The sequence below is a fragment of the Oratosquilla oratoria genome, chromosome 18 (genome assembly GCF_046742065.1).
Source record: "Oratosquilla oratoria isolate Oo_2021 chromosome 18, ASM4674206v1, whole genome shotgun sequence".
NCBI lineage: Eukaryota > Metazoa > Arthropoda > Malacostraca > Stomatopoda > Squillidae > Oratosquilla > Oratosquilla oratoria.
Genome location: NC_134794.1, coordinates 7,449,245 through 7,472,138, shown reverse-complemented (window position 1 = coordinate 7,472,138; position 22,894 = coordinate 7,449,245). Strand labels below are relative to the sequence as shown.

The 22,894-nt window shown below is 39.0% G+C and overlaps 1 protein-coding gene across 5 annotated transcripts in view; it reads right to left on the bottom strand.

Moving 5' to 3' along the window:
* Positions 1-2,609: 2,609 nt before the first annotated feature.
* Positions 2,610-22,894, bottom strand: part of nmdyn-D7 (nucleoside diphosphate kinase homolog 7) — a 20,656-nt gene continuing 371 nt past the window's right edge. For 2 of the 5 annotated variants that reach the window (XM_076201465.1, XM_076201467.1), the window contains exons 2-11: positions 17,925-18,010; positions 17,362-17,466; positions 17,073-17,239; positions 12,592-12,753; positions 12,055-12,262; positions 8,128-8,236; positions 7,507-7,640; positions 7,141-7,251; positions 6,365-6,472; positions 2,610-2,832 (exon numbers count right to left, since the gene is read on the bottom strand). In XM_076201465.1, the coding sequence (XP_076057580.1) occupies positions 2,803-2,832; positions 6,365-6,472; positions 7,141-7,251; positions 7,507-7,640; positions 8,128-8,236; positions 12,055-12,262; positions 12,592-12,753; positions 17,073-17,239; positions 17,362-17,466; positions 17,925-18,002 (1,212 nt within the window). In that variant the 5' untranslated portion in view covers positions 18,003-18,010 and the 3' untranslated portion in view covers positions 2,610-2,802. Of the gene's footprint in view, positions 2,833-6,364; positions 6,473-7,140; positions 7,252-7,506; positions 7,641-8,127; positions 8,237-12,054; positions 12,263-12,591; positions 12,754-14,441; positions 16,385-17,072; positions 17,240-17,361; positions 17,467-17,924; positions 18,011-22,740; positions 22,879-22,894 lie in introns of those variants that run through there. The other 3 variants (XM_076201466.1, XM_076201468.1, XM_076201469.1) reach the window with 3 other exon arrangements.

Sequence of the window (22,894 nt, the reverse complement as noted above, 5' to 3'; positions counted from 1 at the left end):
CGTGTTGTGAGTCAGCAAGGGGAATATGTGGTGTGACAAGTTGAAGTATTAGGCGTTCAATGACTTTAGAGGGGGTGCAGAGAAGTGTGACTGGGCGGTGCGATGTTGGGATTGTTGGGTCTTTGTTCAGTTTTGGAATGGTGATTATTTTACCATGCTTCCAGATGTCAGGTATAGTGTTGTGTGAATAGCTGTAGTTTGCAATGTTTGTGAGTGCGTGTATACCTTGTGGTCCAATGTGTTTTAGGTGGATATTACTTATGTTATCAGGGGCACAGGCAGATGAGTGCTTGAGATTATGTATTATGAGTTTTGTCTGACTGTCTATGAAGGGTGTATAGTCTGAGTCTGTGGGAAAGTCTTACGTCGAATAGTGCGTCGGTCGTCAGGGTGAGAAGTGAGATGGCTTGTCTGTGCAAAATGATTTATGAGTGTGTTTGCTTGTTGTCTGTTTCAGGGTAGATTGTCTGTTGTTGTGATAATTGCTGTGTGAGAGCGTGTTGTGTTACTGTTGGATAGTGTAATGCTGTTGAGTGTTTTGTACAATTTGCTAGTGTTTGTTTTGTGATCAAGTGTATTGATAAAGTTTTGCCAATTTTGTGTTTTTTGTTCATGTATTTTATTGGCAATCACAGTATTTAGTGTTTGTATTTGGTCTGCTATGTTTTGAGGGATAGGTGTGGGGGTATTGTGTTTAAGCGTGTCTCGTTGTCTGATGAGGCCTTGGATTTCTGGTGTGAAGTTGGGGTTGTGTGATTTTCTGTTGCCTCTAGGGATGTATCTCTTGTCTGCATTTTGTATGATTGTATTAAAAGTGTGCACAGCATTGTTTATGTTTGTGATTGGTGTACTGTTAAGTGTTTCAAAATGTTGTTCTGTCTCTTCAGTAAAAGCTTCCCAGTTTGCTCTCTTGTAATTGGTGTATGCGAGTCTGTGGCCAACTGGGGTGCATCTTGTTTTGGTGGTGATGATGATTGGAAGGTGGTCAGAACCAAGGGTTCCGACCACTCTCCATGATGTTGTTGGGGTTAGGCAGGGGGAGCAAAAGGTGATATCAGGAGAGGAGGGAGTGTAGAGGGCTTGGTGTGGGATATGTGTATGATTATGTGTGTTGTTCATGATAGTCAATGAGTCAAACTGAGTCTGTATATCAAGCCCTCTGTCTGTGTCAGGGTTGTCGACATACCAGGCAGACGACTTGGCGTTGAAGTCACCACCCATGATCAGGTTGGGGATTGAGGCTAGTTGGCTAAATTGAGGCCTGAAGGTGTTTGGAACTGTGGGGATGATTGGGGGGGAATGTACATGTTAACTATTGTCAGTGTTGATTTGTTGCCTGTGTGGATTCGAATGAAATGGATTTCTGTAGTGTTATCTGTGGTAGGGAGGAGAATTTTGGTTGTGGCACTTGTGTCCACAAAACAGATGGAGTGGTAGATCAGGGTGATGAGTCCACCGCCATTGCCGTCAGTCTGATCTTGTCTGATGGTGGTGTAATTATGAAATGATGGTGTTTTGTGTGAGTGTCTTAGTTTTGTTTCTTGTATAATTGCAATGTGTATGTTGTGTTGTTTAAGAAAGTGTTCGAGTTCATGTTTTTTCGTGTTAATACCGTCAATGTTGTGTTGTAATATGTTGATGTTGTGTGTTCTGTATGTGTTGTATGTTGCCGTTTGGGGTTGAGGTTGGGGTGTTAATGGGGAAGGTATAGGATCTGGGTTAGAGGGGGGGAAAGGAGAGATTGGGGACAAAGGAAGGGGAGTACTGATTGGGGATAAGGGCAAAGGGAAATTGGGAGTGGGTAAGGGTGGCTGTGGTTGGGGAGGTGGGAGTGGGGTTACTGGAGGGCAGGTAGAACATGTCCAAGTGTTTGTGTATTGGTTTGTGTCAGCAAGTGTTGTACAAGTGAGGTGGGCCCAGTTTTTGCACATATTGCACTGAACTGAGCCCTTTGTCTGTCTGCTCGAAGTAATGGGTTTAGAGCATGTTGGGCATGTGTATTTTGTGGTGGGCCCAGGATTGCTCTCTACATCTCCGGCTAAAAGTAGAAGAGGGGTGATCACCGGAAAATCACCCCTCGGTGCAGAAAAAATGCAACATTGCATGTTGAGAAAAAGGATTGTGGTACTCCCCAAGGCAGTCGTAGCTCCTCTTGGGGATCGGTGCCACCTGCATAGAGCCGGTGGCCAGGGCTGGTTGCCGCCGTTTGGCCCCCAACTCTTGGGGTTGGGGGGTGGTCCCACGACGTAGACGCTGGCTGTGGTTGGGGAGGTGGGAGTGGGAATGCACTCTTGTTATAAACAAATACTTTTCCTTTTGAATACCACTGTCCATGAGTCCAAGTTTATGATTGCAATGTGGGTATTGAGGGCTCTTTCATTTGTCCAAACTATTTTCTTTATATTTTTCATTAATAAAATTTTGCCAAATAAAAATTCTATTACTATATATATAAGAGGCAGAGCATTCTCACTTTTTCCAGACAGCAACAAAATTCCTTTCCAATGAATGAATTATGGGTTGAATTGATGATCATGGTTGTTTTCTTAGAGAGAATGCAGGTTTTCTACAAGAGAGGACCAAAGCAATGAACTGATTGATTGGTGCCTCTATCTCTGGCAATGTTGCCTTAACTTTTCATCTTTGTTTTATTTATATATATAAAATGTGATATTCCACTAATTTTTTTTTTTTTTTAGATATATATGACAGCAATTTCAGAATCTAAAAAATGTTTCATAGCTTCATGCCTATTTCAGATGTTATTGATTATCATAATGCTACTCATTTTGGATCAGAAAGCTACTGAAGTATCTTGAAGAAATATTCAACCTGGAAATAAAAAGGACAAGCATGTTAGCACAATTTCAATTTAACATTTTAGATTAGCTATCTAATTAATTTGTCAAGGGTTATTTTCATTGTAAAAAAAAAAAAAAAAAAACTAAGTACCATTAGAACTATCTAAGATTGTTTATTATGAGAAAATATTTGTTAAAAACATTGGTTTATGGAATCAAGGCAAAGCGACTCAAATATCTTGCTAGAATTACAGTGTCACTGAATGATGATTTTTTTTTCCATTCACCAGTTACATATACACATACACATACCAACAGACCCCCCTTTATAAGGAAGATAACCTAACCAAGGCATACACCCACCCTTTACCCATCTCACACCTCTCCAACACTCACTTGTTGTCCCTTTTATCTTACCTCCTTGTCCCCTATCCACTGCTCAAGTAAGAAGCAATGCAGCAAGATCATAGCACCTCCAAAGCAAGGCCCAACATCCAAAACTGGTATATCCTCATAGCCTCATTACATGGTAACCTTCAACCAATTATACCTCTTCATCCCACCATTTGCTGCCTCAGATTCCCTCCCTTTCTCCTTATTCTACATACCATCTCTGTGAACTTCAAAACTTCCTCTCTGAAACATACCCATTTTTTCTTTACTTTTTTTTTATATCCTCATTATCCCCCATAATGTTTTCATCTTCTAGTATACTTTCTATTTTTCCTTTTCATTTAATTTGTTCACACTCAGCATTTCTCTGCCTCCCTCCCTTATACTCCTCCACCTCCACTTTCAATTTCCCCCCCACATAATGATCTGATAATCCTCTGCTCTCTCCCATAAAAACATTTACATCAAGAACTCTTTCAATCCTCCTTTTGGGTACCATAACATAATCCATCAATGACCTTTCAACTACCCTCCCTTCCACATCCCTTACCCAAGTATACTTATTCTTGTGTCTCTTTTTAAATAATATCTTACATCTCCCCACTATAGTTTTTACACGACACCCCATACTTTCCTACTCCATCTATTAGCCCATCTCCTACTCTAGCATTACGATCAACATCACTATATTTACATTTCTCCCAAAATTCTTTACACACTCATCTAAATCACTCCAAAGAGCTTCCCTTTCCTTTTCACTTTTCTCACTACCCGGATTGTAAGCACTTGCACAACACCATATCTCTCATTCCAAATTCACCTTTGCCTACCTTATTTTCATAAACACTTGCCTCCACTCAACCACATATTTCCCTATACAGTCAAACCTCGGTTTTCGAACATAATCCGTTCGAGAAGGCTGTTCGAAAAGCGATTTGTTCGAAAACCAAAACAATTTTTCCCATTATAATCAATGTAAATAATTTTAATTCGTTCCAAGTCTAAAAAACAACTTTTTCTAATTTTTTTGTTTACTATTTTACACCATAAACTGCACTGTATACTGTTTACCATAAATAAGTGTATCCCACTTCTAGTCTTAAACTTTTCAAACCACCCTCTGCTTGCTTTAAAATCAAACCCTTCCGGAATAATGCTAGGATCTTTTTTTTATCAAATCTTCATACAATTGTCTTGCTTTGGCACAAATTGCATCTTCACTAAGAGTATCACCTGCTAACTGTTTCTCATTTACGAAAATCAGCAAAAGTTTCTCCACTTCCTCCAATACCTGTGGCCTTTGTTTGCTAAAAACACTTGATCCTTTAGCCACATCACTTGCTTTAACCTGATCTTTATTTTTTAGGATGGTGCTTATCGTCGATTTCGCCATCCCAAACTCCTTAGCCAACGCAGACACACGAACGCCAGATTCATATTTCGCTATTAATTCTTTTTTAAATTCAATAGTTTTGCGCACTACTTTCCTCTTTTCTTCACCACTTGAACTTGCTTTCTTTGGACCCATGATTAGGGGCTAATACACGATGCAAAGATGAAAAAAAAGTCAGATTTACGTAAATAAGAACGAACACGTCTGCTCGGAATGAACTTTGATCGCAAATGCGCTACGGAGGAAGCGTCCTTAGCATTCGAGTTCTCTCAGCTCGCGAGTGAGCCGCGTTCGGGTACGCTCGGCTTCTTTCGGTTTGTTCGAGAGCCGAAATTTGGTCGAGTTCTGAGACGTAAAATTCTCGAACTTTTTGGTCGAAAACCGATTTGGTCGAGAACAGAAGCGTTCGATAACCGAGGTTTGACTATATTATCACTTACTGCCACTCCTTCCCTCCTTTGCCCACTCATAATTCCTGACACTCTACCCACCACTCCTAAACTCAAAATCACCCTTCCATTTCACTTTACATTGACTCAGCACTAACACATCCATCTTTCTTCTCACAAACATACTACCAATCATTTCCCTTTAACTTTCATCTGTACCACATCCACACACATTTAATGAGCCAATTATTAGGGTTCTTGTTTGGAGTTTTCCTCCCAGTCCCTCTAATGCCATGACTTTTTGTAGGAGAAAACTACAGAGTAAGGGATCGCTAGTCCCCTCACTCCATCTTATTTTGTCACATTTTACTACATGTGTCTTGGTGCATTGCTTCTGACCCAGGGCAGTGGGCTGGATACAGGGATGACCCTTCATACACAAGGAGCTAAGTTGTGAGGGAGGAAAGGGTGATGAAGGGAGTGCAATGGGTGGGAGTAGGTATGTGCATTTTGAATTGGCTACCTCCCTTATAAGGGGGGAAAAGCCCTTGGTACTTGGTATATAGAATAAAATTACTACATGCATAAGAATACAGTGGTAGGATCCTCTTCCCCTACAACAGGGGGATTAGGAATAGGTAGTCAGAGAAGTGGTGAAGAACAGGTCCAAGGGGACAACAAAAAGGAGGGATAGCAGTAGTACAAAAGTATCATAATTCCTTTAGGAGTAGAGATTTTAAACTAACATAGACAAATGATTCACCAGTTACATTAAATATTAAATATCACAGTACAATAAGACTTACTCCACACTGTCGGAGAATGAGATAAGATGGACAGAAATTCTGTATATTTCAACCACTATCTGTGGTCCTCTTCAGCAGAATGAAGAGGACTACAGATAGTGGCCGAAACAAACAAAATTTCTGTCCATCTTATCTCATTCTCTGACATTAGGTCAATAAGTCTTATTTTACAAATGTGCTATTACATTAACCTTCCTAATCGCAGTACAAATTTTCCTTTACCTAGGAAGGAGATGCTTAATTTCATAAGTTTTACCTCCATAGCTGTATAAAAGACATCAGCTGCAAAACTCAGTAATGCTACAATCCAAATTTTACCAACATACATACATACATATACCAAAGGCTTTTTCCCCCTACACAGGGGGGTAGCCAAAAAGAAAAAGGCATAGAAACCACTCCCACCCATTCCATTTCCTATATATTCCACTCCCCTCCACCCTCCTCCCTCCCTCTTATCTTGGCACCTCCTGGATGACAGGTCGTCCCTGCACTTCTGTCCAACATACCAGCTCAATAAATAACTGCTCTCAAACTGTGCTCTTGCAGGCACATCATATAACATAAAGTCTTAACACTTACCTCTGGGGGTCCATCTTCTGGTAGATCTGAGCAATGTATAGCATTTCTGATTTTATCTTCCCCAAATCTGGCCCTCAAACTTTGTGGACGCAGTTCCTTAGCAATGGCCTGTTTGATTCAATAAAAGATCATTCAATTTTATGTCTTAAAAAAAGGCCTTGTAAATGTGATCACACTCCTGCTATTGTACAGTAAACTCTCAATATAAAGGACGATATGGGGACGGGTCTGTCATTATATCCAAAGATCCATTATAACCGAGGATCTGTTATATCTAATGGAAATACCAGACAAATCCGTTATATCCCAAAGTTTGTCTGGTATTAGAAGTTAGTAGGATTAAAAATTACAGTAAACCCTCGATATAATGGACGATATGGGGACGGGTCTGTCATTATATCCGAAGATCTGTTATAACCGAGGATCCGTCGCTATAACGGATTTTCATCCATTATAGTGAGGATTTGTCCGGTCAGATTTTTTGTCCGTTATATCCGATATCCATCATATCGAGTGTTTACTGTATTTGAAAGAGAGCGAGAGATACTGAGAGTATGTGTGTGTGTGTGCCTTCAACACACTACTACTTATCACACATGCAATATTTGTAACACACACCACAAAGCTTCTCTGGCAACCCTATCATATTACTGTGTATTATAAATTTTTCATCCAAAAAACCTTATTCCTAGGCAGTTTGTTAATTATATCATTGCAGAAAAAGCAATTTTTGCAAATAGCACAGCCTACAAATTCACACTCTCATATCAACTTACTGGATCAGACGGGCCCACAAACTCCCGGAATTTGGAAGGGATCTCACTTTCTCCTGGTGAAGTAATCTCAAGTGCAACACTTGGTCCTGATATTAGTTGGTGAATCATCCCCTACAGAAGAGAAGAAAGGGATTTTATGTTTGTCATATGTTTCTTGCCGCATATTTATCATAACTCCTCTGGGGAACTTCCAATTTCATTGTGGCTGCTGCCCGACTATTTCATTTATCTGTGTGTAATCCTTTTATGTGTACATATACACATACACACACACACACATATATATTAAATACACACGCACCTACATTTTAAGTCTGTCATTCATGAACTCATATCCAACTTTTAGAATTTATAAAAACAACTTACAGAATACTCATTGACAATGCCTTTATATACTTCTAGGAATTCTTCTGCTTGAATTTTGTCCATACGAAACATTTGCATGGCTGACACTTTAAAACCTGCATTGGCTATTGCTGTCAGGATGCCTCCCATGTGCCCTTGAAAGGAAGATATCTCTTACAACATCAATGTAGATGTTTTGCGTTAACCTTACTTTACCTTAACTTTGACCTGGGCTCGGCAATAACATGCTGACAAAATTCTAAAGGAATTTCAATAACATATCTAATGCCTTGTGACTTTAAAAATAACTTGTTTTATTTACCGTACTGTAATTAAATTCACATGCTGAGGGTTCAGTAATAAGTATACATACATACATATACCAAAGGCTTTTTCCCCCTTACCAGGGAGGTAGCCAAAAAACAAAGGCCTAAAATCCACTACCTTCCATTCTATCCCCACATACTCCCCTCTCATTCACCCCCCACCTCCCTCCCTTATATCTCAGCTCCTCCTGGATGACGGATCATCCCTATATCTTGCCTACTGCCCTGGGTCAAAAGCAGTGTAGCAAGTAATAAGTATAAATAGAAAAATAAAAAAATAAAAAAAAAGTTACATGTACAATAAAAAATTACATACCATTTGCAACTGCATGAGGTTTTATGATACAGCAGGTGTTTCCATCCAACAGTGCGGTTGTTTTTGGACCTGACCCACTTTTTTTTGATGGGAAGAAAAACTCAATCTCCTGTAAAATATCAATTATAATAAGAATTACATATATTAGGCACACACCACAGTAAGGTCATAAGCACTCTTTTAAAAAAAATCTGAGAAAAACATATTTATAGTTTTCAAACAACAAGATCTCCAAAATCAACCATATGAATTCCATTTAGTTTACACCATTTTAATAGGAATTTGTCTCTCTAATACTTATCCCAAAATTATTTCATCACTGCTTTATCTCTTTGTTGCAGTGCTGCCTTTGACAGTGCCTAAAGATGAAAACTTACAGGTGTTTTAAGGCTCACTAGACCATAAAAAAATATGCAGAAGGGTCAAACACAGAGTATGGTATCCAATGTATTCAAAGTTTCGCCCATACTCTGCATTTGGCTTGTCTCCTGCAGTGCTGTTGCAGTCGTTGCTGCTTTTACTCATGCAGAAGCGTGTATATGACCTGCTATTGGACAAAGGAAGGAAGATATGAGGGAAAATGACTGATAACTTGGATCTCAGCATGGGTGTTTATAACCTTATGCACGCCTCATACATATCTCATCAAATAAATGAGAGAAACCACTGGAAAAAAATACATATATATATATATATATACACACACACACACATATATCTGTGTTCTAATTTCTGACCATCCTGATGAGCATTATCCTAGCAATTCCCTATAACTTGTTTCATAATTCAGTGACAATGTGGGCTACCCAACAACATCCACCCTACCTACCCTTTTCCTTGGTTGACCTCTTCCTGTCATTCCCTATAGCAACATTTTATGCATCCTCCAAGGATATCTACTCTCATCCATTCTGATAACATAACCAAACCACCACATACATACATACATATACCAAGGCTTTTTCCCCCTTACAAGGGAGGTAGCCAAAAAGGGAAAGGCTTAAAATCATTTCCACCCATTCCATCCCTGAATACAATCAAAACCCCTTCACCCTCCCTCTTATCTGAGCACCTCCTGGATGATGGGTCATCCCTGCACCTTGTCCACTGCCCTGGGTCAGAAGCAGTGTCGCAAGACACAGCACATCCACAGCAAGGCCGCTTCATTAAATCGGCGGCCCCCCTCTCCGTCCTCCCATTGCATAAAAGGAGAGGACGGGGAGAAATCCCTTTGGGCTGCGTCAAATTTTGCTCACACATACTACCTCACCCCTCACCCCCCCCCCCGCCCATTCCACCTCGTGCAATCACAACATCATCCATATACAACCATTCTCCATTCACCCCTGTCTTCTGTCCTCTCCCGTCCTTCCTCAACAGACATTCCCCTCTTCCCCAAAGCCCCCTTCACCCCATCCATCCACCTCATCCTAGGACGTCCCCTCATGTTCATTCCGTCCACATCTGCCTTCCATACCTCTTTTACTAGTCTTTCTTCACTCATTCTTTCCATGTGTCCAAACCATCCTAATATTCTTTCATCAAACCTATCTCCCAGCTCCTTTTCCTTTTCCACCCCTGTTCTCCTCCTCACCTCCTCATTTCTCACTCTATCTAGCCTACCAACCCCCATCATAGTTCTCAGACACCTCATCTCAAACACATTCAAACTCCTTCTCTCTTCTTCTCTTATGTTCCATGTTTCTGCCCCATACAGTGCTGTTGGCACAATCACTCCTTCATACAGTCTCCTCTTAGCATCCATTCGCAAATGTCTATTCCTCATTACACTCTTTAATCCACCAAGGCATTTACTCGCTTCTCTCAATCTACATTCTACCTCCACCTTCACTCCACCTTTTCCTGCCACATTTGCACCCAAGTATCTAAAACTATCCACTTCCTCCAGTCACTCTCCCTTAATGCTCACTTCCAGTCTACCACCACTTTCACCCATTGTACATCTCATCACCTTACTTTTACTCACATTTATCTTTAGCTTTCTTCTATCACATACTCTCCCAAACTCTGCCACCAACTTCCTCAGTCCCTCCTCCGATCCTGCCACAAGTGCAGTGTCGTCAGTAAACAACAGCTGGCTCACCTCCCACTTTTCTCCATTTTCTTTAACCATCTCCAATCCCTTGCCCACTACCCTTGCATTTACCTCTCGCACTACCCCATCCATGTATAAGTTGAACAGCCAGGGCGACATAATGCATCCTTGACGAAGTCCCACCTTTACCTCGAACCACTCACTCTCTCCATTTCCAATCCTGACACAAGCTCTACTACTCTCATAAAAACTCTTGACAGCTCCCAGAAGCTTTCCTCCTATCCCATATATCTGCATAACCTCCCATAGTGCCTTTCTGTCTACCATATCATAAGCCTTTTCCAGATGCATAAAAGCCCAAAAAACATCCTTCCCCTTTCCTATAGCTTTCTCACATCTGTCTTACCACAGGTTAGTCTATTTTACTCTTTCTCCCAAATCCATCTGTACCTATCCATTCATGAATCCTACCTTTCCTTACATACATACATATACCAAGGCTTTTTCCCCCTTACAAGGGAGGTAGCCAAAAAGAAAAAAGCACAAAACCATTCCCACCCATTCCATCCCTAAATACACTCCACACCCCTCCACCCTCCCTCTTATCTTAGCACCTCATGGATGATGGGTCATCCCTGCACCTTGTCCACTGCCCTGGGTCAGAAGCAGTGTTGCAAGACACAGCACATCCACAGCAAGGCCACTTCATTAAATCAGCGACCCCCCCTCTCTATCCCCCCATGCAGAAAAGGAGAAGATGGGGAGAAATCCCTTCGGGCTGCATCAAATTTTTCTCACACAAACTACCTCACCCCCCATCCCCCCACCTATTCCACCTCATGCATCACAGCATCATCCATATACAACCATTCTCCATTCACCCCTATCTTCTGTCCTCTCCCGTCCTTCCTCAACAGACATTCCCCTCTTCCCCAAAGCCCCCTTCACCCCATCCATCCATCTCCTTACCTCCTCATTTCTCACTCTATCTAGCCTACCAACCCCCATCATACCTCTCAGACACTTCATCTCAAACACATTCAAACTCCTTCTCTCTTCCTCTTTTATGTTCCATGTTTCTGCCCCATACAGTGCTGTTGGCACAATCACTCCTTTATACAGTCTCCTCTTAGCATCCATTCCCAAATGTCTATTCCTCATTACACTTTTTAATCCACCAAGGCATTTCCTCACTTCTCTCAATCTACATTCTACCTCCACTCCACCCTTTCCTGCCACATTTGCACTCAAGTATCTAAAACTATCCACTTCCTCCACTTTCACCCCTTGTACATCTCATCACCTTACTTTTACCCACATTTATCTTCAATTTTCTTCTTTCACACACTCCCCCAAACTCTGTCACCAATTTCCTCAATCCCTCCTCTGATCCTTCTACAAGTGCAGTGTCATCTGCAAACAACAGCTGGCTCACTTCACACTTTTCTCCATTTTCTTTAACCATCTCCAATCCCTGACCCACCACCCTTGCATTTACCTCTCGCACTACTCCATCCATATATCTTTCCTTACTTTGCTTTATTTCCAACCATAGTCCTTAAGCATTTAATTTCAACTGCCTCTGCACTTTTTTCACTTACACTCATCACTTAAGCCTCACTTTGAAATAATAGTCAGTACAACTATTGCTTCATACATTCAATGCTTCCACTGATATAATTTTATTTTTCTATACCACTTTAATGGGTCTGGGACCACTGGTTAGGTCACTTCAGTATGTGGGTAAAACAATAGCACATGCATGAATGGAAGGAGCAACAAGTAGATAAAAGGTATGTGGTGTGACAGAAAATTGAACTATAGCCAGGTATGCTGTGTGGATGATTCGAATTGTTTTACAAACTACTTACTCTATTAGCGGACGTGTCAGAATCTGACCCATGGGCAGCATTTGACTGCTTATCTTTGCCGAACTTAGCTCGTATGGATTCTGGGTCATCTTGTCTTGCTAAATTGGAATCTGTTGGGCCAAGAGTCGTTCGCCATTTTCGAACAGCATCTCGGCTGATTAAATGGAGAGCAACAACAGGTCCACTTGTGATGTAATCTAACAATGACCTAGAACAAAGATGTGTAACATATCTCATGACTGATTCAATACCACATGCTGTATACATATAAAACAAACACATTCAACTTTAAATTACCATTGCATTCTACATGTGCATACTTGTACACCTTAGAAAATAGTAAATCGGACAAACATAGCCAGTCAAAGAAAAATATATAATAGTATTGTGCTACTTTGCATAAAATCATAAAAATAAGAACATTTTAATTACAAGATAATATTCAGCATGTGTCACTCAAGCATCTACAATTACCAGTACATATAGATGCTACCAGTTACATGAAATGTAATTTTCTTACTTGCATCTAAGACTTACTGAAAGAATGACCTTCCTTGGTGCTCTTTGTAAAATTCTCCTGCTTCTTCCCTTGTCAGTTGAACCATTTTCATCTGGGCCACCTCAAAATTACGGCTTTGGATTACATCAATTATCTCTCCTATTCTATGGACTGCATCAGGCTTCACCATTGCAAAGGTTCTTTACAACAGTGGGGTGAAAAATAAAAAGGTGTACAAATTTATATTCAATAAACAGGTAATTATGGATCTGCTTCAATATATACAGGGTATATGTACATAAATACATACATACACATATACATATTCAAATTTAAACACGATAATTGGAAATTAAGGATACAGATCAAGTTGGAACTGTACAAGTAAATGGACTCGAAGCTAGATATTATATAGTGGAGAGTAAGAGATGGACCCCCGTGAGCATTGGAATGGGGGTGAGGTAGTATGCGTGAGCAAAATTTGACGCAGCCCAAAGGGATTTCTCCCCGTCTTCTTCTTTTATGCATGGGGGGATGGAGAGGGGGGGGGGGGGTCTCCGATTTAATGAAGCGGCCTTGCTGTGGATGTGCTGTCTTGCGACACTGCTTCTGACCCAGGGCAGTGGACAAGGTGCAGGGATGACCCGTCATCCAGGAGGTGCTAAGATAAGAGGGAGGGTGGAGGGGTGTAGAGTGTATTCAGGGATGGAATGGGTGGGAATGATTTTATGCCTTATCCTTTTTGACTACCTCCCTTGTAAGAGGGAAAAAGCCTTGGTATATGTATGTATGTAAATACTCGCACACTCCACCACTAATTCAGCAATTCAAGTTTGAGTCTTGCCCAGGGCTGAAAATTTCAGCATTGCTACAATGTGAGCTAACACTCCAACTCTGGTGGGTTAGGGGTGAGTGTGTGTAAGGTCATGGCATTACCCATAGATCGGGCCAAGTATTAGGATAACATCTGTTGATCATGTGTCCAACATATGATCCAAAGACTGTGGTGAATCACAGTATACACCCATCCCTCAATTTAATGTGCAAAAGGGAGAGGGGGTAACCTTGGTTTGATAAATACAGAAGAACCCAGAAACTATGGACATTGAAGCAATGGGCCTTGGTAACTATGGACAAATTCTTATGAATAATGATTTCGACCAAAATATGAAAATTCCCACTGAAATCTGGCAACATTGGAAGCTTTTGGTGCTTCATTTTTTTTTTTTATCTGCCCCACACACTGACATATGCACTTAGGGCTACATTATTGAATGTTCTTTTAAATAATAACAATATTATTTTAATACTATACCAAGAACATGTGACACTGTTTCCGACCTAGGGCAATGGATGAGATGCAGGGATAGTATGTTGGGGATAGAATGGGTGGGAATGGTTTTTATGCCTATTTTTTGGCTACCTCCCTTGTACGGGGGAAAAAGTCTTTGGTACATGTATGTATGTACCAAGAATTAGGGAATGGTGGTATAATTATGTGTTTATTTGCAGTCATACTAATTACAGATAACTGCCAACAACCCCGATGATATAAATTGCTTTTAGTTAATATTGGCATAAATACACTATGTGTGCCATAGTTTATCATTTCTATAATTTCCAAAGCATTTGTCCATATTGAGATAATCAAGATGTGATACACTACCAACAATTTGATGCAATCTTTGAGACATCATGTACTGCCTTGTAGCGCGTGTTGTCAGTCAAGTCAGCATATCCAGGGCTTATCAGAAATGTTAATTAATACCTTGATATTGACATGGCCACATGCTTTCAAACTTATAGATATGATGACATATAAGAAGAAAAAAAAAAAAAAAAAGACACAATAGGAATTAACGGTAGTAACAGAACTGCCTCATAGCTCAGATTTTTTCAGCAAGATTAAACTATACTCATATAAGACGATATATTTAGTAGGGGTGTGCTGATTCCATATTTTTGCCTATGCTGATGCCAATGCCGATTCCTATTTACCATTAATTGTTGATGCCGAGTCCTATTCACTCTTAGGTGCCTATACCAATACCGATGCTGATTCCACTTTATATAATTACGATATATCAGTTTTTAATATAAAGTAATTGAACTACGATTTTTACTTGCTTTATAATGTAGATTCATACACGCCAGTCATTGAGCTGTTGGATGCCAATGATTGAATGAAGCTTATTGATTGACCCACTTTATAATTATCAATGTATGATTGTATTATTTTCTGTTGGTTGAAAAAGAGGTAAAAAATTACCTATTTCATAAATTTTGATGTAACTACTAACTTCAAGTAACTTGAATCATTTAATGCATGGTTTTAAGAAAATACATGTCCAGAGTGTAAAATTTATTAATCAATTTCTTAATCCTAACTTAATAGTAAAACCTAAACCTAACTCAGTCTCTACTAATATTTGACCCCAGGAATGTGGGAAATGGCATCGGCAACATATTGCCGATGCTGATGCCAAATCTCATTCTCAAAAATATGCCAATTCTCGCCGAAGCCGATTCACCAAAAAAGTGCCAATTCTTGCTGATGCCAATTGATCGGTACACCCCTCGTATTTAGTCCTACTCCTACTCAGCATTCAAGATAGGTCCATCCTCAGACTTCTATTAGTTTATCTTCCCCAACAGGTTGTGCTAATTACTGTCCGGTACCATCAGGTACCTTCAAGACACCATCCAGTACCATCCAGAGCTGTCCGGACAGTCTGGTACCATCAGGACAAGCAGCATAGAAAATTAACATAATGCTTGTTTTTGTGGTAAACATGATTTCTACTACATCATATATGTAGAAATAAGGTTCTCTCTGCTGACATGACCTGTCAACCGTCAAATAACATAATTGGACCGAGAAGTATCTCAAAATGACTGACAAGCAGCATACATCATTCTCACCACAAAAAGAAGCATTAACTTAATTTATATGCTGCTTGTCGGTCATTTTGAATTTCTTGTTGATCCAAATATGTTACTTGTCAGACCTTGTTGATCTTTAGTATGACCCTATCTAGATAGCAACATTACAGTGTTTGGACAATGTTCTGACAGCTCTGGACGGTGTCCTGATGGTACCAGACAGTGTCTTGATGGCTCTGGGCAGTGTCTGGACAGCTCTGTACAGTGTCTGGGTGGCTTTGGACAATGTCTGGGTGGCTCTGGACATTGTCCAAATGGCCCTGGATGTTGTCTGAATGACTCTGGACGGTGTCTGGAGAACTCTGGACAGTGTCCGGATGGCTCTGGAAAGTGTCCGGATGGCTCTGGAAAGTGTCTGGACGGCTCTGGACAGAGTCCAGATGGCCCTGGAGGCTCTGGATGGTGTCTGGATGGCTCTGGACGTTGTCCAAATGGCTCTGGACATTGTCTGAATGGCTCTGGACATTGTCTGAATGGCTCTGGACATTGGCTGAATGGCTCTGAACATTGTCTGAATGGCTCTGGACGTTGTCTGAATGGCTCTGGATGGTGTCCAGACGACTCTGGACAGTGTCTGGGAGGCTCTGGACGGTGTCTGGGAGACTTTGGACGGTGTCTGGATGGCTCTGGATGTTGTCTGAATGGCTCTGGACATTGTCTGAATGGCTCTGGACGTTGTCTGAATGGCTCTGGATGGTGTCCGGACGACTCTGGACAGTGTCCGGGAGGCTCTGGACGGTGTCTGGGAGACTTTGGACGGTGTCTGGATGGCTCTGGATGTTGTCTGAATGGCTCTGGACCGTGTCTGGATGACTCTGGACGGTGTCCAGACGGCTCTGGACAGTGTCCGGATGGCTCTGGACAATACTGGATGGTGTCTGATCGGCTCTGGATGGTACCGGACAGTAATTAGCATGACCGTCCACAACAAACAAAAACAAACTTGGCATCTCGAAGCTCATGTCAAATTATGAGTTGTCGGTAGTGTATCACATCTTGAATCTCGATATTGATGTGGCCAAATGCTTTAAAACTTACAGATATGATAAAATATAGCAAAATAATTTATTTATGCCAATGTTAACTAAAAATAATGAATATCATTGGAGTCGACAGTAGATGTTGGTAATTAGTATGACCCTTTATGTTCAACACACGGAATCTACAGGAAAATGGCTTTAATGGCCCAGTAGCTCCCCCTCCCTTTAGTCTAAAGTTTCAGGGTTCATCTCCATGATCAGTTCAAAATTTTACTTTAATTTATTATCCAACCTCCAAGGATTGTGAAAACTGGTTCTTAATATACTGTGATTGCATAGTGTGTGTGTGTGTGTGGGGGGGAACTCAGAAATTTATTCTGGGTCATTGAATTTTGTTCATTGGCTCCAAAATCCATTAAATGGGGGTCCATTGAATTCAGGGCTGAACATACTTTATATCCAACTGGTCTTCGAGTGAATACTGCAAAGCTGTCATCTAAAAGATTTTCTTTACAATAAACACAAACATATTTCACAACAACTATGCAAGTCCTTGTGAAAGCTGATTTGTTAAGAGATATTTTGATATACTGTACCTTTGTCTTTGGGATTCAATGTGATTTCGGGTTGAGGAGTCAGCATAGTCTATTATTTCCAGCTGTCTTGACAATACTACAACTGTATTCCCCACATAAAAATCTCGTTCTTCTAAACTGTCAACAACATGCCGTTTCAAAAAGAGCTTTTGAGCTCTCAAGTCAAACTGATTGAATAAAAAGGTTGTAATTAGTACAATGATTCAATTATGTGTTTCTAAATGCCTTTAAAATTTCAAGGATAGGGAAAGTTTAGACTATGACTATAATTCCACACAGAAAGACATACCATTTCAACTGCTCCATCTCGAGGGAAAAAGCTCAGTAGGAAAAGTTTGACAGTGGCTGAGACTGGATCGTACCATTTTGCATGGAAAACTAACTTGGTTTCATTCTGTTAGTGGTAAATATCATTAAAGTTATGGTTACAATTATGAAAAAATTCATAGAATACTAATACACATCTATATACAATGAATTAATATGCTTGACATGAGAATGTAACTTTAACATAAAATACACTAGGATATGATTTTGTGTTCATCCACTTCAGTTTTCATTAACACACATTTAACCCCTTTAGTCTCAGTATTATGGTTCTAACTAGTGGGATTTTTTCCAGCTATATGAATGTCAAAAGAATACAGAAGGGTGCTGTTATTTCAATAAAATATCTTAGTTTTGTACAATTTCTGGTCAATAACTTCAATCTGAGATGTCTTTAGAATGGGGATACATGTTTTACAAGACAAAATCAAATTACTAGTTCATTTTAAATTTTGAGACATTAGAGAAGATGATATGAGGGTGTAGGATGGGTAGACAGCACAAAATCAAATTGGTTTTGCTGACCTCATAGTTGATGTAGAGGTGTAACATAAAGGCTGACATAGCAGCTCCCACAGCAAGGAGTACATACTTGGAACTCATTGTCAAAACTGAAATTAAACAAACTAGTGAGGTAGAAACAAAGAATATGGTCCTATTAAATTTCATATTATCTACTCATTTGTCTCAAGCCAGTTTTGATGTGCACTTTTTAACATAATATCAAACACTGGCTTCCTTCACTCCAGGTAATAGAAGCACTTCACTAATTGAAAATTTTAATCATTCTCTTGATTATATTAGTTATATTTTCAAGAACATCAAATATCTAATATAAATTGATCAATTAATCTATTGTCATAGGCCCCTTTTGCAAGAAAACAATGGCTCTCACATAACCAGCAACAGCCATAGTACAGCCTCATAGATTACTCAAGAAAGAAATATTGTGTTGTTTGGGGACAGTTTGCCAGAAACCAATGGTGACAACAATATAATCTTAGTTCACCATGAATCTTGCCATCTTCTGATGAAATAAACAATTACAAAACCTTGAGAAGATCCCCATTATTTCATCTAAATAGATTAAGAAACAATGCCCAAATTAAGGTATGTAAGTATGGTCAACCCGTAAAGAGTTGACCATACCCACATTTATTATTTTGAAAACATATTTTTCATTTTTTTTTCTTGAGTACAATGACAACAGTACAGATCCAACACATGCTAAGGAAATGAGGGCACTGGAAGACTTTAGTTCAAGAAATTCTTTTAGTGTAAGGGTTATGAATTTATGAAATGCACTTAGAGGATGCTGTCACCACCCTGACTATTAGTAAATTCATGGAAAGACTTGAAGTGCCCCTGGGCAACTGAACAGTGAACAAGCATAACAGTTATTGTGATAATAAATGCATTATTAAGGATATACATGTACCAAGAAGATGTTATTGTTAGTGATGTAGATTAATAATACCAACAAACAACACAACATTATGTACCAAAGAAAAATAAACACATTTATGGAACTAGCTGCATTTTTCAATCGAAACTATACAGAATTACATGGCATTCAAAGTATCTTGTAGGAATTTTTTTTGAGATGCTTATTTGTGTAGCAACCATAGCAATTATATCTATATTTAGCATTATTGTTTAGTGAACTTTTGTTGTCTTTAAATTTAGTCAATATTTATGTCAAACTACTACATATATTACAGTATTATTCTTTATAAGCATTTTTGTATCCTTTTCTTATCTAGTATCTTAGGGACCTCAATGGAAATAAGCCCCTCATTGGACTTTTTTGAGTTATCCCAAGTATTAATATATCATGTGACTCAGTACATCACATGGTCCGGACAGAATTGCAAATTGGACACTGAAAGAATGCATGGAAGAATTAACAGATGAAATATACAATATAATTAAATTCTCACTTAAAGAAGGAAAAGTACCACAGGACTGGAAGAAGGCAAACATTGTACCAATATATAAGGGAGGAAACAAAGAAGACCCATCTAACTACAAACCGGTCTCACTAACAAGCACAGTAGCAAAAATATGGGAAAAAGTTTTCAAAAATAGATGGGTTAAGTATTTGGAAGAAAAAACTATACTGAATCCAAACCAATTTGGATTCAGACAAGGAAGATCATGTACAACAAACTTGATTTGCTTCTATTCAAGACTAATAGACATAATACAAGAGAAAGATGGGTGGGCAGACTGTGCCTTTCTGGACCTACAAAAGGCGTTTGATAAGGTCCCACATAAAAAACTAATAAAGAAGATTGAGTCAATAGGTGGCATCAGAGGAAGATTATTGGAATGGATGAAAGACTTCCTGATTGGGAGGAAAATGAGAGTAGTAATTAGAGATAAATTCTCAAACTGGGAAGAAGTGATAAGAGGTGTCCCACAGGGATCAGTACTGGCCCCGATCATGTTTGCCATATACATTAATGACATGGATGAAGGTGTAGAGTGTTATGTGAATTTCTTTACAGATGATGCAAAGATACTAAAGAAGGTAAAAACGGAGGAAGACTGCAACTCATTGCAACAAGATTTGGACAAGATCTGGAATTGGACTCAAAAGTGGGAAGTAAAATTCAATATAAAGAAATGTAGTATAATGGAATTTGGAAAGAGTAAAAACAGAATATTGAAAGATTACAAAATTGGTGAAGAAGAGGTGAAAAAAGTAAACTCGGAGAAAGATCTTGGAGTGATGATCAGCAAGGACATGACACCGGATAAGCATATTGATAAAATATTCGGAGAAACCTACAATTTATTGAGGTCAATTAAAGTGGTGTTTGCTTATTTGGACGAGGAAATAATAAAAAAAATTCTAACTACACTAATAAGACCAAAACTTGAGTACACAGCAACACTATGGACACCCAGTACCAAAAAGAATATAAATAAATTAGAAAGAATACAAAGAGCAACAACAAAACTAGCACCAACTCTTTCCAAACTGACATATGAGCAAAGACTGTCCAAACTAGAATTACCAACTTTGGAACAAAGAAGGGAAAGAGGAGACTTGCTGACTATCTATAGAGTAATGAAAGGAATGGAAGTCTTAGATAAGAATGACTTGTTAATATAGGATAACGGTAAAACAAGAGGACACTAAAAAAGAAACTAAAAAAGGATAGTTACAGAAGAGATCTGAAAAGGAACAGCTTCCCACACAGAGTGATAGATACTTGGAACAAATTAGACAACTAAACAGTGTGTGCAAACACTATTCAAGATTTTAAGAAAAAACTTAATGCTGAGAGATACAAAGATGGGTCACCATGAGCATAGCTCTCTTCCCGTATAATACAACTAGGTAAATGAATACTCCATACATTTGTCTAGGTGTTCTCTTGATTTGCTTGTAAAATGATTGTACACTGCAAAACTAAAACTGAAATTATATTAGTGGTGTAGAAAGTTAAAATGTACAAAATCATGTAAACTAGCAAAATCTATAAGATCAACTTTCACACCCAAGATGTGTTAGAGAGATAGGACCCACATAAGATAGTCTGTTAACCTCCCATTAAACTGAAATAGGTAAGCTTGAAGTACATAAATTGGGGTTTGGATCAAGGAAATGAGTAAAATGAGTAATTTCCAATAGAAATGAAAAACAAAATCATTCAAACCAGCAACAAAACAATAAAAGATATGGTTTTCACTCTACCCTAACCAGACCTGAGTACATGTTACCTAGCTGGGGAGGGGGGGGGGGGGCAACCCCAACCCCCAAGGTGAAAAATTATGTAGTAGAGGATTTTGCCCTTCTAGAGTGCCCAGTAGGGTATGTATTACCATGGTAGGGACCAAATACCTCTAGACCCTCTAGTGGGGTGCATATTTTAATTGACAGAGTTTGCACTTGGATGCACCCAGTGTGATAAGTATTACCACATAATACTTGCAACAATTATATTATTTACAGAGATCAAAATTGCTGTCCTGGTCTCAATATTACATAAATAAAAAAAATCATATGAGGCACTCCTGAATTTGAATCTATTTTTGTCCATTTAAGTAACTAAATATTTAAAGCCAGATCAATTGTTAAGGGAGGCCATAGTTACTACTTCATGGGAATCAACTAGCCTTTCCAAAGTTTAATCCTGTACCAAATACTACAAGTTTTATTCTGGCTGGTACCGGGTGATTTTGTTCAGCTGAGGGAAACCTCTGACACCTGGAAGTCAAAAGATAGTTTCCAGGTGATAAAAGCCAGTTTCATTATTAATTACAGTTTACACTTTTAGGCCAATCTAACACAGTCCGACATTTTATCAAAACTGAACAAAATCAGCGAAACACAGACATCCACCAAAACTCTCCACTTGATGTTGTCATATCTTCCTGAAATTCTCTGTATAAATGTATTTTGATCTGTTCTTTCTAATGATGAAACCACATAATACTTCTCAGATTATTTCTTTGCGAAATAATGGCTAGTTTCACAATATTCCACAGTTTCACTTGCAAAGCTCATGAAGTTTTCTAATTATTAGGTTAGATTGGGTTACATTAGTTTAAGTTAGGTTAGGTTACAATACATTATACATCTTAACATTTCACATCCATTTTCAATATTGAGAGCTTTTCAAGATAGTGGGTTTTGAGTGGTTTGGTGGGTATCACAAAACTGGGCATGATCCTGAATTTTTCTATTTAAGTTAGGTTAAGATAATATTAACATTTAATAATGTAACCATTTTCAATACTGAGGGTTTTTCATGATAGTGGGTTTTGTGCATTTTGGTGGATATCAGAAAACTGGTTAATATCTCATGAACCATGGCAGTTTGGCAAATAAGGATCATGTTTGTGGAAACCTGAAACAGCCTGAGTAAAATTTACATGAAGACAAGGTTATTTTGGAATTCGAATATATTTTCTGTGTATATATTAACTGTTTTTGCTGTTTTTTTGCATGCTTTACTCTAATTTGTTTGGTTTCGACAATGTTGGCCCCATTTAACCTGTACATTATAAATTTTGTCCCACTTGAGAAGAGCAAGCAGTGACCCCTGGGCTTGCATTAGATAAGTTACTCCCTTCCTACTTTCAATGCAGTCCTGTAACATGTATCCTCAATACTTATTTCAAGCATATATTCCATTTCCTAATACCCTTATACAGTAACAATTTATCCACTCATTTAATTTGACTTAAGTTCTTATATTTGAGTAGACTTAATTAATGTGGTAAATTACGGATATATTAAAACGCTAATGCCAAGGCAATGTATATTAGTATTGCTAAATTATAACTGATTACCTGGTAAGTGGAGTAAAATCAGAAATAAACTCACCATATTCATATCTGCAGTTACAATTGCTTCAAATTATCACCGTTGCAGATCTTGCGGATGTACCGGTACCCCAGTTATTGTCCTTTCCTAGTGTTGCACCTGTCAGACTCGAAATATCCTGTGTTGCATTGCTCACCAACTACTTCAGGAATTA